At 43.5% G+C, this 17,122-nt stretch overlaps 1 protein-coding gene across 3 annotated transcripts in view; it reads left to right on the top strand.

Annotated features, from left to right (window-relative positions):
* Window positions 1-17,122, top strand: part of DMTF1 (cyclin D binding myb like transcription factor 1) — a 482,730-nt gene that overhangs the window by 419,636 nt on the left and 45,972 nt on the right. For all 3 annotated transcript variants that reach the window (XM_086919720.1, XM_086919718.1, XM_086919723.1), the window contains one exon: window positions 14,305-14,449. In XM_086919720.1, coding sequence (XP_086775846.1) covers window positions 14,305-14,449 — 145 coding nt within the window. The remainder of the gene's footprint in view (window positions 1-14,304; window positions 14,450-17,122) is intronic.

Here is a 17,122-nt window from a genome sequence, read left to right as displayed (position 1 = left end):
TTCCTTCGGTGTGATCCACCCTTCACTTAGCGCCTCTTCAACGATGTGTCCAATTGCGTTTGTCAGTCTCTCCGTTGGATCTATTGAGAGTTTTCGGTAGGATCTTGTATCGTTGAGTTGTCGTAGGCACTCTTCGCGATAGGTGTCAACATCTAGAATCACTACGGCTCCCCCCTTGTCTGCAGGTTTAACTACGATTAGGGGGGTTATCAGCAAGTGTCTTGATTGCATCCTGTTCCTGTCGCGAGAGATTATAAAAAACCTTTTGTCTGGTTTTAAATAATTCCTGCAGATCATGGTCAACTGCTTCCTCGAATGTTAGAACCTTAGGTGGTAAACCCATGGCGCTGGGATTGAAAGTAGACGTTTTTTTCAAGCCTGTATTGTCATTAGAGTTAGTCTGCTCTATTCCATTTGTATTATTTGCAAACATGTAATGGAGTCTGATCTTTCTATAGAATTTACCCATTTCGATCTGGGCCTGGAAAGGGTCATTAATGTTTGTGGAAACAAAACCCAGCCCTTTGTTCAGCGTTTGTTCCTGAATATCTGTGATATGGTGGGAACTCAAGTTAACAACTAAACTGGAGCTGTTGAGGTCCCTGCTAGATCTTGCGGGACCCTCTTCCCACTCCTCAGATCCATGGTCTGGGGGGGAGGTTCCACCGGACTTGTCCCTGACGGGGTGTTCTTTGACGACCTCGGCCTCTCCTGCCTGACCCTAAAAAAGGCTGCTGGCTGTAGTCTCCAAAGAATTGTGGTGGGCCATATGGATTCACCATTGGTGGGTAAGGGGGTGGCCCCCAAGGTGTGGGTTGCCACCATGGCGGATACTGGGGTTGAGAGGCGAAACCTTGGTTGTAGCCTCTCCAGCCTCTCCTGTTACCTCTGCCCCTTTGTTGATAAGATGGATTACCAGTGGTAGAGCCCTCCCAGTCACTTGAGACGCCGTCTGAGCTAGAGCTGCTATAGTTGGATGCTCCCTTTTGTCCATTTCTTGTGTTTGTTGGGGGTACAAAGTGCTCACTAGTATAGGGGTAAACTTTGTCCATTGCGAATCTGGCCAAATCTTTTTTACATTTTTCCAGTTTCGTGAACAAAATCGAGTCCTTGAACTCCTTACTTGATTTATTACCATCCTCTTGTTGTTTGGAAAACACTTTGCTCGAAGAAATAGTAGTCCTGATTTGACCCTCTAAAACTTGGATCTCCACTAATATTTTGTCTGAAGTTTTCTTAGCGGTTTTGATAATAAGCACTAGCCAGTCGCGTGTACATTTCCACGCTATAAGCGACCAATCTTTCAGAAAATCCTTATAGTCTAAAAAGAGACGTGGAACATTTCCCACGATTAGTCCACTAGGGGCATAGTTGCTTCTCAAATAATCCGCCATTACTATACCATGCACACAAACCCTGGCTTGGTTTTTCTTCAGAATTAATACCTTAGCCCAGCCTTCATCTGGATTGGTAGGATTTGTAGATATCATATCTAGCATGCTGGGATTTTCTGAGAGTATTGTCTGGATCTCATCTTCATCAAATGCTAGGCCTAGATTGGTGGCCATGTCTATACGTAGTTACTCTTATACTGACAGTAAGAATCCCTCAACTCAATTAGAACTACTCCCCTTCAACACTCAAATAGTGTTGGTTTGGAAAGTGAGACCTGCAGTTGTTCAACTGCTCTGAGACAAATAACAATGAGGAGGGTCAGAGGGGAATATTTATTGACCGTACAGTGATATCGTCCCCTATTACGTAATACTAACAAAGATATCAGTAGGTCAAGGAGAGTGGTAAACTATCTGGAACTATGTGTTGATTATAGGGTACAGTCATGAAGTCCATATGAAAATGATACGTGGTGACAATCAATGATTCCCATCAGATACCCATCCTGTGCCGCCCTACATCATTTGGGATCCTTCACCCGAAGGAAGTGATGTACAACCACTATGGATTAGGTGAACTGTAGCCTAATCAAGTGGAAAAGAACTCAAATGTGGTAGCTTAGTTTGTGTGGCATAAGGAGGGTAAAACTGACTAGCAGTGCAAAAAGTGCGATAAAGTAACAGTGCTTAATCTAAAAAGTGAGTGGTTTAAGATTGGGTTGTGGAAGTGGAAAAAATGTTTTAATAGTATCCTATCCTCACCCAACAATAAAAACAGTGCAAGGTAGTGTTATACAAATAACTACTCAGATGGATTAAAGGTCGACATGTTTCTGCTGTGGGCATGGAGTCTCGAGATCTCCTCCTGCTTCATCTAGTAATGCTACTGCGTAATGTGAACTAATAAGAAAAAGTGAAAAATGGTATCACCTGAATTCGCCTGTTCGGAAGATCAACGTGAGCATTACTAGAAGGTCCTGATGAAGCAGGAGATCTCGAGACTCCATGTCCACCGCAGAAACATGTCGACCTTTAATCCATCTGAGTAGTTATTTGTATAACACTACCTTGCACTGTTTTTATTGTTGGGTGAGGATAGGATACTATTAAAACATTTTTTCCACTTCCACAACCCAATCTTAAACCACTCACTTTTTAGATTAAGCACTGTTACTTTATCGCACTTTTTGCACGGCTAGTCAGTTTTACCCTCCTTATGCCACACAAACTAAGCTACCACATTTGAGTTCTTTTCCACTTGATTAGGCTACAGTTCACCTAATCCATAGTGGTTGTACATCACTTCCTTCGGGTGAAGGATCCCAAATGATGTAGGGCGGCACAGGATGGGTATCTGATGGGAATCATTGATTGTCACCACGTATCATTTTCATATGGACTTCGTGACTACCCTATAATCAACACATAGTTCCAGATAGTTTACCACTCTCCTTGACCTACTGATATCTTTGTTAGCCATTTTAGTTAGCCATGTTCTCGCCATGTGCTTCTCTCTCTTCACTGTTGCCTGCCCTTGTATTCTGCTTGAGTCATCAGTTACAGTTAACTCCTTCAGCACTGAGCCAGAGCAATGTATGATCAGGAATGCCTGTAGCTGCCAGAATGCATCTAAGTATATGACTTTCAGGCTATTCCAACTGATGTAAGGGTTTGTGTTACTCCTCCCACTCTGTTGACTAAGTAGTTTCCAGTTGTCCGTATATATGAAATAGCTATTCATGTGTATACTTGTACCGCCTCTTTTTGAACCTCCATGCTTACACTGCAACTAAACCATGGTTTCTGTACTCCTTGGACTACCGCATACAGTGGCCTGAGGGTACCATATTGACATAGTTTCCCCTCATGTGCGGTTAATAAATGTATCCTCTTTAATATTACAGCTTCCGGCCCAATTTCTTCTTTGTTGGTTTAAGGACTGGCGCATCAGTGAGCCCCGAAAAAATGCTTTTTATTCCACATTGGTACAGTGCAGTTTTCTATCAATCTCGTCAGCCTCAATCTCCAACACTGAAGCCATTGAAAAAAAGGATTAGAAAGTGATATCTGTGTGCTGATGCGCTGGGGTGGCTTCTTGAGGTTATTAAGGTAGATCCCAGGGCTGAGACACTTCCTATCCATGCAGGAAAGCTCTCTCTTTCCACTTTCCCATTCCAGTCCGGTGTTTGTAAAGAATTCAAGAGGTGAAGAATTTGATGGTAGATAGAGTATGCACCAGAAAGATAGTTACCAAAAGTAACTTGTTCAATAAAGCTACTCGTTCAAGCAAGTTAGCCTTACTGTGTCTTAAATACAATGCGTAGAACAGGCTAGTTCTATACTGAGTTTCACAAAAAATGTTGTTACAAAGCGAAACAAGAATCTAGATCCAAGCACCAAATGAACTGGATTTATCACTGCTTATTTAAGCTTTCGCTTGGTACTGTTTGGCTGGCAAATGTCAGGCAGCTTGAGCTGTCAGGTGTTTTCGAACTTTTATTTCTGGAAGTTCAACACATAGTTCATATTTGTTTAGCATCATGTGGGCTTGCGTTGTTCTGCTCGAGGTACCAAAAACTTTACAGTGGCACTGAGAATACTGTCTAACGTTAGTGAATTTCTAATTGGTTACCTGCAAAGTTGTGATCATTGCCATTTCCAACCCCAGGAGATGCACATTAGATGGCAAATAGTCCATTATTTGATATCATCTGTGGATGCCTGCCATTTCCAGCAGATCATCACCAGCCAAAGACTAGTTCTCCTGTTTAGCCACAAAATAACCATATCTATCCCCACGACAACCACAAATTCTTGGTCCGATCTTGGACTGACTAATATGCTTATCCCAATATCCCCAACACTGGAGCACCAATGAAGCCTAGATTTACTTTCAGGCCACCTTTCAAATGCACTGTAGTTTGAAAAACATTCAAATGAAGTTCAATCGGCTGAAGCAGCACCAACAATCTTAACACCTTTAATCCAAAGCCTATTTTATAAGCCCTCCACACAATAAGTTAGCTGTAGACTGTCAGTCTCTGGAAAATATTCGAAAGGAAGGTTAACAGAAGCATATTGAAATAAAACACTAGTAAACTGAGAGCAAAACAAATATCAATATGACGCGCTAAAATCCAGTAAATCCTTAGATCATAAAAAGGGGAATAAAACACACTCCTTCTATTAAAGGTGATCTTTGGTAACCAGCTAGGTGGAGCCTCTAACAAAACCACTTAAATCTACAAAATAACGGCGAAACATCTGAGCTTGAATCTCAGAAAAACAAGAAATGGTGTCTGTACCTTATGGCCTCTGCCGCACAAATGATAAAGAGCAGATGATATATACAGTGTAATCACCCTTCCACCCCGGCTGAGCACCAGACAGACGGGGGTACCCACGCACCCCTCCTTTGCCATTCCAAACAGTGTTGAAGCTGATCCAATGCAAAGTGTCCAAATCCATAAACCTCATGGAGCTCTTCATTCACCTCGCCAGTTTTAGACTGGTGAGAACTAACTCCAAGAAAACAGTCCCCATAAACAGATCCCACAGTGAGTGGGAAGCCCCTTACTGCTGAAACTGCAATAGTTGCTTTGTTTTCCCGAAAACAACCATCAAAGTAGAAATGCCAAACAGATACTACTGAAAACGTTTACATTAGAGGAATTTTCTGTCTTCTATGACACTCCGAGGTGCTGCACTGCCAGGTCTACATCTATGCACAGACGTAACTGACACCCCGCTGCATTCCTAAGTGTATACTGATTGACCCACATTCAGCTACATTGGGAATAGCTGTGAATGCCTCCCTGTCCAAAGATATGTCACTGAATTATTTTTGCACACATCGTTTATAAATAAAAACAAATTCTGAATTAATGAAACGAGTCCTCCATCATGGGATCCCAACTGTTATTTTCTGCCTGTGATCGGGGCTCTAGAATATGCTACACGAGAAAGAAATCCGTTGGTAGCATTTGTGATGTAGATCAGAAGAATTCATACAATAGGGCTTGTCCAGACCTGTGAGCACAAGTTCCTCTGCAACATTGCTGCTACTTTGGATGATAAGGTCAGAGGAGTGGCGAGGGAGAAGTGACCCAGTGATTATAAATAAAGATAGCCTCAATCCTTTGATCGATCTTGTTTGGTCGGTGCGTTTCCAGGCTGTATTTGTTTACACATAGATGTCATGTTGTTCAAGGTGAGTATGGGGATCAGAGGAATGGAAGCTGGTGAACTACTGCCTCAGACCGACAAGGGCTGTGAGCTAGAATTAACCATTGTCCATAACCTTGGGGGCTGATCTGTCTGCAGCTCCAGTCTCCTGTGGTATGTCAGCTCACCTAGTATCCATAGAGAATGGCATGCTTTGCTATATGAAGGTCCACTAAAAGATTGAAGTAGCATTTCTGACAGATCTGCTGTTTGAACTTGTCAGAGCTTCTGTGGAATAAATTAAAAGAAGCAGCATATTTCAGAGCAGTGTTTCTTTATTGAGGGATGTGTTCAGCACACTTGATCAATTAAATGTTACACTCACGTTGAAAGGCTACAAATGAAAAAGCAGCCCAATAAAGGCACTCATTTCCTCAATCTACTTTTTGTGTTCATGTACAAATACCGCCCCTGTATCAGAGGGGCTGTTAGCAACATCTCTTAACTTTTTTTTAGAAATTAAAAACATTTCTCATAGTGCTTATACTGACTCAGTTTTCTTTAATAGTTATTTAGGATTAGTTTGGCCAACATTGAAATACTTAATGTTTTTTTATTCTTGTACCTGCTTTTTGAGTAGACGTTGAGGAGAAAATGTGATCTTTAATAAATTTGCGTGCTTGAATCTTTCCCCTTCATTGAGATGGGACTCCCAAGGTGATCATACCAGGAAGGTCAAATTGCCATAACATACAAAAACTCATCCGCTCGAAATTCCAACCATTGAGGTGAAAGCACACTAACCTCCACGCTACTGAATCCACCATACCTCAGATAAGGATTTGCCCTCAGTTCTCTACTCGGAAGACTGTTTTCCTTCATCAAACAAATTGATATTCTTACCTTTGCTACAAAACAATTCCTGGAGCAGTTCCTTCCATAATATGACTGGTTCTTTAGATCAGGGGATTTTTGGGTAAACAACATTTACAACGATGTTTACACAGCGCATGCCATTACAACGGGGTCATTACAACAGCCACATTGTTACATTGCATGCCATTACAACGCAAGCTGTTACAGCGACTTGCTGTAGGGGGCAGAAGGTGTTGGATTTTAAATCCAACACCTTCCCTACTGTTGCACAGACTGGAGTTGGTATAGTAAATTATACTATTCCAACATCCAGTGCCTCCCCTACAGCAAGTCATTGTAATGACGTGCGTTGTAATGGTCTGCAATGTAACAACACAGTCAATGTAATGACAACGTTATACTGGCATGCGTTCTAAACACATACAGTGTTACATGGCCTATTCGGATTTTTGAATGTCAAAATCCCAAAAATCCCTAATAGAGGTCTTGTACCTCCTGGGCAAAAATAAGACTTCACAGAAAGGGATCCACATTAAGATTGCATAAATTGTATCTATCTGGCTCACAAGAACCAGTATTACAAAGTTTATTGCACCTTTTAGACCTAAACGATCATTTGAATGAAAAGGTGGCCTCCTCAAGAGGCTGCAGAGGACTAAAGCATCAGAGCATTAATCCTCTGGGGAGCAGATTACTCCTTTGCCAAATAAACCCCCAAAAGGCACCTAGACGGCTGCATTCAGACAAAGCAAACAGTTGCCCTTATCATTTGGAAAACTGCAGAGAAACGCCATCAAAAATTGCAGCAAGGCCAAGAAAAGCATCTTCTGAGGCACTAGTTGTTTAAAAGTTTTTAAAAAATCGACATTTTTATTGAGAATTAACGTCTCCTCTAATAGTATCTGCACCTCTCCTTTGAGGACATAAATCTGTCATCGCTGCTTCACCGTCTACCTTGAAACTGTAGCCTGTGACCAACCATCAACAACTCTTGTCATCGACGCACTGTGTAGGACTGATTCCTTGACAATAACTACGTCTTCAGCATCAACTGTAATCCCATAAAGGGCTTATTTTGGGCACTACATGAAATCTACCACTGAACCAGCTACGTAGCGTAAGCCACAAGACGCGTATCCAAGCAAGGTGTCACTGTGCCTACATAAGAGGCTGTTTGACATAGCAGGAGAACGTTGGAATGAAGTTTCTTTTGTCCCCCTTCTAGCCTAACTCAATTAAAAAAAGATATCAGGATGGGAAAAGAAGAACAATACAAACAAGATGGAGGACAAGAGGACCGACCTAACAGCTATTAAAAAGGCGACAACAAAAAATCTCACTGGCATTATGGTCACACCCACCATCCATTTTAGGATGTACCACAATATCGCAATCCACCCATGCTGAGAATTTCTGTAAGCCTTAAAGATGACCTCAGAAGATGATATTGGTTTATTAAGCAAGGTTTCCACCTTCCTCACATAATCTTTTACATCCTGTATCACAGCCACAGATACCCAAAGAGTGCGGTAAAAGCCTATACTCCAGTGCTTCAGCCTTTCGTTTCAGATCTGGAATGCCAGACCGAACTATAGTGATTCCAATGCCTCGGGTGGACATCAGAAAATCTGCAGGATGAAGGAGAACCATTACAGAACCCTCGGGTTTATTCAGATGAGTGGGTGACTACATTGCACCCACTTCTTCAGAACCAACTCCACCCCATGCTGATTCTCCACCAGATGATATTGCCCTGTTCTACTCACAGGAAGAGGTAGATTTGGAAAGATTTCAGCTACCAATCACAGTAAGATTAATTTCCATTTGACTTCAAAGAAACTCCCACGAGATCAATTAAGCGAAATCATATTGTGTACTCTATAAAAGCCTGGTGTACCTTTTTAGGTTTTGCCTAGCAAATGCGTACGAAGTACGCATGCGCTAGGAAAACCTTATGTTTTTCTCTGTGGGGTCGGGTATCCGCCCCCTCCTCCCATTGGCTACCTCCATAAATGGAGGCTAGCCATTGGGAGAGGGCTCTGTCCGTCCATCCCGGACCAGATTCGGGGGCGTTCCCGAGAATTTTTCGCTTTTGGCTACGTCAGCCGAAAGCCTGTTTTCATCAACGCCCCCGAATCTGGTCCGGCATTGAGCCGGCACCCGCCTTCCTGCTCGAGTGGGCGTGGTCGCCTTTCCCGCCCCCTCTCCCGCCCCTGGAAATAGGGGACGCATATACAACTAGACCTATTTCATTAAAAAAACACAGGTATGCAAATAGCCACGTGCATATGACTAAAGGAAGTTTTTTCATTGAGATGTGGGCTGTCCGTCATTTCGAACCAGATTTTCGCTTTTGGCCTCACGTCATGCGGTGGTGGGCGGGGTTTCTTTTTTTTGTCGTCCGTGTTTGTTTTTGTCATTCTGCGGCCGACCGCCGCCGCCGGAGGAAGTCCAGGTGAGTGCTTGCTGACCTGTCTTCCCCGCCCCCCCCCTCCCGCTGTCCGTGTTCCCCGTTCCCGCCCCCCCTACCCGCTGTCCGTGTTCCCCGTTCCCGCCCCCCCTACCCGCTGTCCGTGTGTGCCCGTTCCCGCCTACCCCCCACCCCCGCTGTCCGTCATTATTGTGCCCGTTCCCACCCCAATGCTTGTTATTATCGTTTGTGAACAAGTTGCAGGGCGAATACAATACTCAATACCGGAAGAAATGAGGAGAGGTTCAGTTGTTGGAAACCTTGGAAAGGACTTGGGGCTAAATCTGCGGGATTTGTCTGAAAGGAAAGTTCGTGTTGTTTCTGCTGCTGGGACTCAGTATTTTACGTTAAACGAGGATGCGGGGACACTGCACGTGAATGACAGGATCGACCGGGAGGAGCTGTGTGCGGAATCAGACAGTTGCTACATCAAATTGCAGACCGTTGTGGAGAATCCCTTAAAAATATTTCACGTGGACGTGCACATCCAGGATATTAACGATAACATCCCGAGTTTTTTAAAGAATGCTGTTGATTTAAATATATCGGAGTCCACGTTGCCAGGAACGTGCATTGCTGTCGGGAATGCCCGAGACCCCGACATTGGCATCAACGCCCTGCAGGGCTGTAAGCTGAGCAGTAACCTGCATTTTGTCCTCGAAGAGACAGAAAGCAATGACGGGTACAAATATGCAGAGCTCGTTCTGGAGAAGGGTTTAGACTGGGAAAAACAAAGCCGTCCAGTTTGTATGTGTGTGTATCTGGCCGACAATTTTTTCATTGGCACTAAATGATTTTCTGCTCTGGAGAAATAGTGATCCAGGGTACTAAGGCAGACCACGAGGAACTGAAACACCTCATTGTTTCCTGACATTGTTGCATACCATGAAGTATTTTCCCCAATGCAGAGTACACAGCGGCCAGGACAGCCCTGGCGCAAGTCTTCACCCGCCCCGTGCCCAGTGTGAGTTCCTGACCCAGCTAGTGCAGTGCTTTCGAGTACCCATGGGCGTACTTTTCTGATTCTAAATGCAGCATTACATTCACATATAGAAAAGGTACAATAACAATCCTATATTTAGCAAGTCAATGACAACGGGTGGAAGGACACCTGAGGTCAAAGAGGACTCCAGGCTTCTACAACACAATAATAAGAGAAAAAAAGTGCGGTCGCAGACCTCCACCCCCCCCTCCCCTTCCCATAGCAGCACCTTAAACTGGGGCAACCTGTCCCCAGCCTGGCTAAGAAAGAACAGCTCCACGAGGCAGTGTAAATGTCAGACGATGCGCTATATAAAAACTGTCTATCCACTCCTTTCTCCCCGTCCACCACCAGTGTTCAGACCCCGCCTCCTCCCACAGACATTGCAGCCTCTCCTGGGAGCAGCTCTTGCTCCTACTAATGGACGTTAATGGGTTTCTCCTCCAGGTCGCGCCTGCATTAGCCCAGCCTGAGCTCTCTGATGGCCGCAGAAATCAGCCAAGGAAAGCGTTTTCCTTTAGAGCCACGGTCCCTGGTTCGATCCGGGGTATTTGCTAACAGATAACACCTCCGTGGCATCTTTCTGGAAGTGGGGGGGGGGGGGGTTGGTGTTGTTTACTCATTGCACAGGCCCTATGTATTGTACTCTCTAGGGGCTCGCAGTGTGTGGATGGGGGCTCGCAGTGTGTGGGGGGCTCGTAGTGTGAGGGGGGTGCTCTGTGTGTGGGGGGGGCTCGCAGTGTGTGGGGGGCTCTGTGTGGGTGTGTGGGGGGGCTCTGTGTGGGTGTGTGTGGGGGGGCTCTGTGTGGGTGTGTGTGGGGGGGCTCTGTGTGGGTGTGTGTGTGGGGGGCCCTGTGTGTGTGTGGGGAGGCTCTGTGTGGAGGGGCTCTGTGTGGGGGGGATCTCTGTGGGTGTGTGTGTGTGGCATTTGCGAGAGATTAGGCTATTGCCATTGTAAATGACAAAGCCATTTATTTATCTGTTTTCAAAACGAACACATAAATAAAAATGTTGTCATTTACAATGCCAATAGCTCTAACTTTTACAAAGGCAAAACCGTTGCATTGTAAATGCCTGTTGCCATAGTATTTCATCTGGGCAAAAAATCTAGGGCACCAGACAACACCCCACTCCACCTCACTGAACATCCTGTTGCCAACTGAATAGTGATGCTGGCTGCACAACTATGTTCAATCTCACCTCACTGTGCACAACTCCTCCTCGTATAGGGGAATAAAAAGGAGATAGTTTTAGAAAAAGAGTGTTTACACTAGCATTTAACACCATTAAAGCTGCTAATGACCTATCAATAGTAAGGTCCTTTGACAGGCAGATGCGAAAGGACTTGGATCCATGTATTAATATGATGCCAGAGGAGACAGCGGCTATACTACAAGAAGATGGAAAATGACCAGAAGCAAGGATAGTTAGGGCTATGAATGTGGCTTCCAATGTTTTTCACCGGAGGGAGGAAGTAGTGGTTTTGAGGCTCTGACCTCCGACAAAACTTAGTTCCAGCCAGCGTGTTTTGTTCATTACACAATGCACTTCTTCAGGGCGATCGTTGTTCGGTGGGACGGCAGGAGAGAAATGTTCTTGCTACAGCCGTGTCCTGTGGTACGTGGTGCGATTATGCTCCGTTGAGCTCGTCTGGAATTGTTACAACTAAGCGTCAGTCGCCCTAAAGAAGTTCATTGTGTAATCAACAAAACGTGTTGGCTGTAACTCAGTTTTGTCGGATGACTTTGAGAACAAAGAACTGATTTTTGATACAACTTTAAAAGTGAACATACTTATTGAACTAACCACCTGGGTAGTGCACCACTCAAAATTCTGGTGAAATTCAGGATTTTACACCCGATTTTTTTCTTGTCCAAGAAAAGTCAAGAGTGGCCACACATTTTGGATCTGAAGCAGCTCGACAAACATTTGTGGAAACAATCATTCATCACAGTCATGCTGCTCGAGATATTCCAGATGCTCCAAATTGATGAGTACTTGACTGCTAAATGTACACCACATTTTTTTCTATAGCCCAATTTATCAAAAGCACCACAGAGGTTCAAAGTAGGTTGGTGGTATTATCAATTCAAATTGTTGTCCTTTGGGCTCAGTTCCAAAAATCTTTACAAAGTTTATTTCCCATGTAGCAGCCTTTGAGGCAAAATGACTTCAAATCTATGCTTAGATTACTGGTGTATCAAGGACAAGTTGTTTCATATCACAAAGTCATCAACAAATGTAGACGTCATAGAATAAAACATGTTTGAAAAAAATGCATGTATGTCTTCCTTTTCAAGCCTCAGGTCTTTCATCCAGCATGCTAAAATGTCTACGTAAAACCTGCAATTGTTATTTAGCCCCTGTGGGCTACCCCGGAGAAGATGTAGGGAAGTGTCACTTTTACAGAAATTGAATCCAAGGGCTGAGAATAGTTAGTGGCCTCACTTTCAAATCATCACTAGGACTAATGTCATCATGCATTCTATTGATCTCTCAATAAAAGCTCAAAATGCAAAAATTGCAAAAAGAATTGTGAAAAGAATTGGATGCTCAGTGTCTTAATGTGTCCGGATCATTTGAAGGTTGGATAGAAATCTGCTACTGGAGTATGGTGGAAAATATTATCCAACATGAGGATGGACTTACCTTTTTAACCAGACTCGGCTCCTTTAATAATGACAACTGATGCATCTCTAGGCAGATTGGATGTTCACTTATAGGATCTTTAAGCCAGAGGTCTTAAGTACCACAGCAAAAGTCTGCATCCTGTGACTTCGGAAGCACATCAGATGCACATCTACCTCTTACTGTTATCTACGTCTGATGTTAGGCATAACTTCATTTAGGTTTATTTGGTAATGATATCAAGATGTCAGTGCTTTTTGGATGCCACTTTTCTATTGGCCAATAGATTCATCAAACAGTTGATTAAAAGACGTTTCAGAGCATTCCCACTGATACGGCACCGGGCAATAGTATGCACAGCTGACGAAACCACCATATGAACTGATACAGAATGCAGACATTAAATACATTGCCTGTAAAATAGTAACATTGTTAGCCTTCACGTCTGCCAGGAGAATGAGTAAGCTTTTACCTTTAAGGAGCCATATGTGCGTTTCCAAAGGGATGAGGTAATTCTGCGAACAAACACAAAATGAATCCAAAAGGTGCCAACAGATTTACATGTTTTCTGTATTGTTTTTAGTGAAATGTTTTCAACCATATAACATACATCAGTACATTGCAATCAATTCCCACCTCCACCTGTTTCATCCTGTGATTATTGCATCAGCTGTTTGTGTCTTTTGGCCTGCTACCATAGAAATGGCATCCTATATCTATACGGAGGATAACTAGATGTATTGCTCCCAACATTACCTACCGCCATTTCAACGCTTGTTGCTCCTTAAGCACGTCTATGTTGACTCCTTCCAGGAGTGCGGTAGCTACATATGCTGATTTTCCACTGTATGTCACCTGCAGAGCGGTGACATGTCGAAGTGGCCACACATTTGTGAAACACTACTTCGTGGATATAGAAGCTTCTAGGGGTTCAGCAGTGAGTCAGTCAGTCTTTCAACATATTTTTCGCTATGATAATAAGCCTAGTCCTTCTTTTTTTCTCTTTTTTTAAAAATAAGTTTCACCTGACCTGGCATACATTTTGAGTAGAATGTCATATATTGCTAGTTTAATCCTTCCTGCAGTTGTGATTTAAGCATGTGATTCAGTGACGGAGAAGACAAATGTTATCTACCTGTAACTACAGTTTTACAGCACTGGTATCTTGAATAGATTGACACATGGTCCTCCATTCTCACTAATCACAGACTCTTTATTTTATCTCCTTCCACATTTGTGTTATAGAAAATCAGAGGTATATTGGCCTCTTGTGGAGTGAATTGCATTTTGCTTTCACATCACTGGTTGTACTTTGGATATTTTGTAACAAGATTGGTTGGCTACTAAATAAAAACTTTCTGTTAATTTCCATGGGGAACTTGGCCTTACTGCTACTGTGTAATCACTACGCGTCTCCCAGCTCAACAAAGGGGAATGTAAATCTGTGAAAAATAATAATGCTGTAAAAATGTATACAGGTAACTATTTTTTTATTCCTCTTATTACTAAAGTCATGTGCAATTCTAAATATAGACAAACCTTAAATGTGAGCCTTTCACGTTTTTAAACGTAACATATATAAGAGTAGCAGGACTACAGATATTGAGGAAATGGCTAGCAGGGTGTGATCCAAGATGGAAACTCCAAGAATAAGCACCGATTTTCAAGGTTATGACCATAAAAATCCTTAAATACTAATCTTTGTTTATTTCTCATAAACTAAGAATATTTATATGTTAAGCATATAGAACAGTTTCGTTTACTTTGTCATTGATCTTTTGATTGTCCAGGGCCTTGCATCTCCCAGCATGGAAGAAAAAGAAAGACGACCTGTAACTAATTGTGTGGCTATACTTGTTCCTTCTCCACATGGATTTCTCCAGACAGCAAACAGCTTAGATGGTGAATCGGTCTTATCATTTACATCCTTGACAGGTAAAAGTAATTGGTAGTAAAAATATTAGACAAAATATTAAGCAACATGATACCCTGAGACATTACTATTGCTCACCATGAGCAAGTTAATTCCTTATCCTTCACAGCTGTCATATTGTGCCTCTAATCGTCTGACAACAGTTTATTGGTCTGTTCTAACCGTCTGATATGCAGTTAGCTGATTAACATATGCAATACCACAGTTTGATTGTAGATAGAGATGTATCATGTTATATGTGTTCGTTCTATTCTGTGTGGGCAAGGATGAATCATTCATGTTTTCAACTGCCTCACTAATATTACACTTAATATGCACCGTTATATGAGTTCTCTTTCCATCATTGATTGACAACAAACTATTCCTCCTGATAAGACACTGTGAGTGTTGACTTACAAGAAAGATAAACATCTCTCATCCCAATGCTCTAATAGAAACTTTGACTTTCGCACCCCTGTCACCAAGCATGGGAAAGATTAGCCTATCTCTGATGTTTTAGTCGGTCACTTTAACACTGAAGTTGCCAATTACATTAAAGATAAACATCTGATATCCCGAATGCCTTGGCAGTGCACGATGCCCTTAAAATCATTGTCGCAAAATAGCGATGTAGCCATAATCCTTATTCCAAGAGCTCTTGGTGAAAATGAAGAGCCTGGTCTGTAGTCAAGGGGAGTAGATGCACACAGACCGAGATATGTAGTATGTCTGTGGTTAGCCCTTGTGGAGATCGATCGTCACATTGAATGCGTTCCGAACGCTACACGCGATGGATGGTAGGATTGTGATAGTTACTGCCTGCAGACTGTGTCTTAAACCGGATGGGGAGTGGGGGTGTTCAGAGGTCAGTTTAGAGAGAAAAGAGAAACATTCACTTGCACATTTACAACTTCAAAGTGCACGAGTCTCCATTTGTCTTCTATGCAAAAGAGTTTTGTACAGCCGCGGCCCATCCGAATTGGCTGAAGGGCCTCACCCCTTACCTTTTTGCCACTATAAAGATGCTTTGCCAGGCTGACCAAAGGTCCGGTCAGGAAGCCAGGAGCTAGACATGCGCTAAATTCGCAGGCTCCTGGCTGCCTGAGCTGACCTTTGCTAGGCTAAAGAAGTCACAGCTCCTGTAGGCATTACATGTTCATCCTGGCAAAGTACTTCGAGGCCCTTCCCCTCGTGACGAGGGGGAGTGTCCCGGATTGCCTCAAACCTGAGAGCTTCATTTCTAACCTTGAAGTGCCCAGGGCTTTGTCAATTACTGACACTTTGTCACATCCCACTCTGTGACTAGTGAGGGACTGCTGCCTTTCCTTCTTGGCTGACCTAAGATCGCAGGTAAGTATATTTGTATTTTAAATGTTTGGTTTGTACGTGCATGAATATATGGTAGTGAGTGTTATGAATAGATGTCTGTGTGTGCGTGCATGTGTGGATGCATGAGTATGAGTGAATGTTTGTGTGTGTTTGTGCCCCGACCACCCCCTCGCTGCTAGTTCAGGCCACCACGGTTGTGTATCCTAAACTGGGAAGGCCACCTTCTCGACTAAGACACCATGAGAAAAAAAAGTGACATCTATATTGTAACATGATAAATTACAAAAACAAAATACCAATTAAAATACGCTGATGGTATAGATTGTGTGGGCTTTCCTTAAATTCACAAACATGTGGTGTTCTTTATGCCATGAGAAAGAAAAACATTTGAGTGACTCCCGACCTGTGCTTATTATAGAACCTAAAAACATCACCAACATTGCGGAGAAGATTCCAGTGCGTGATCAACCCACGCATCAACTAACGGAGCAGATCCTTAGCATTGAACAAGCATTTACAAAGCCAGTAGTCCTGGCTTAAATCTTCCAACAAATGTAAACACAGGCATTCACAAAAGCTGTTCTCTGAAAGAGGCAGTTAGTTATAGATTCCTTATCTTATAATGACCCCAAGGCGTCAGACTGGATCCGGACAATTGTTTCTTAGCAGTATCCCTGCGTGTCGGTAGGTGGCGTTAGTCGACTCCACATTCGGCGTCGTGTTCGCTGGGATGACATTGCGGTGCATATTTAGACTCTGCACCTGCTCACTGACGTCAGTTCTTTCTTTTTCCGCAGCAGCCTACAACTGATCCAATGAGAGCTCCCCCTTTGGTCATATTCTTCTTTTTTTTTTTTCTTTTTTTTTTGAGTCTTCGACTCCTGGTGCACAGGGATATCCCATTTTCGGACCGGCTTCAAGCCCTACGACGCCTGTCACAGACTGATGTCTGTGATGGACCTGCACCTCGTGTGCCTCTGGTGCCTGAAGCGCGGCCACAATCCAAAGTTGTGCTCCGACTGCCGGATGATGAATGCAAAGTCTTTGCAAGAGTGGTCCCAAAAGCTCTTGGAGGCCCCACCGGTGGTTCAGCTTCATTCCTGGTCTCGCTCGAAAGGAAAGGTCTTGAGACTGATCGTGGAGCCCCCACACCTCGTCACACTCAAAGTCCTCTAAATCTTCGGGTAAGTCGAAGCACAAGAAGAAGGCGAAGAAGCACCGGTGCTCTCCACCTTCTCCCCCTCAGTCTGCTGACGTGACGCGGGACCAGGATCATCACCACTCAAAGGCTCTGTCTTCGGTGCCTACTTCTAGGACGACTCCACACCCCCCTCGTTTCCGGGAGCCAGAGGGTCGCCTGTCCAGCT

The sequence above is a fragment of the Lissotriton vulgaris genome, chromosome 1_1 (assembly GCF_964263255.1).
Source record: "Lissotriton vulgaris chromosome 1_1, aLisVul1.2, whole genome shotgun sequence".
In the NCBI taxonomy this organism is placed as follows: Eukaryota; Metazoa; Chordata; class Amphibia; order Caudata; family Salamandridae; genus Lissotriton; species Lissotriton vulgaris.
The sequence above is the reverse complement of the archived record's forward strand: the minus strand, read 5'-3'. Positions and strand labels throughout refer to the sequence as shown.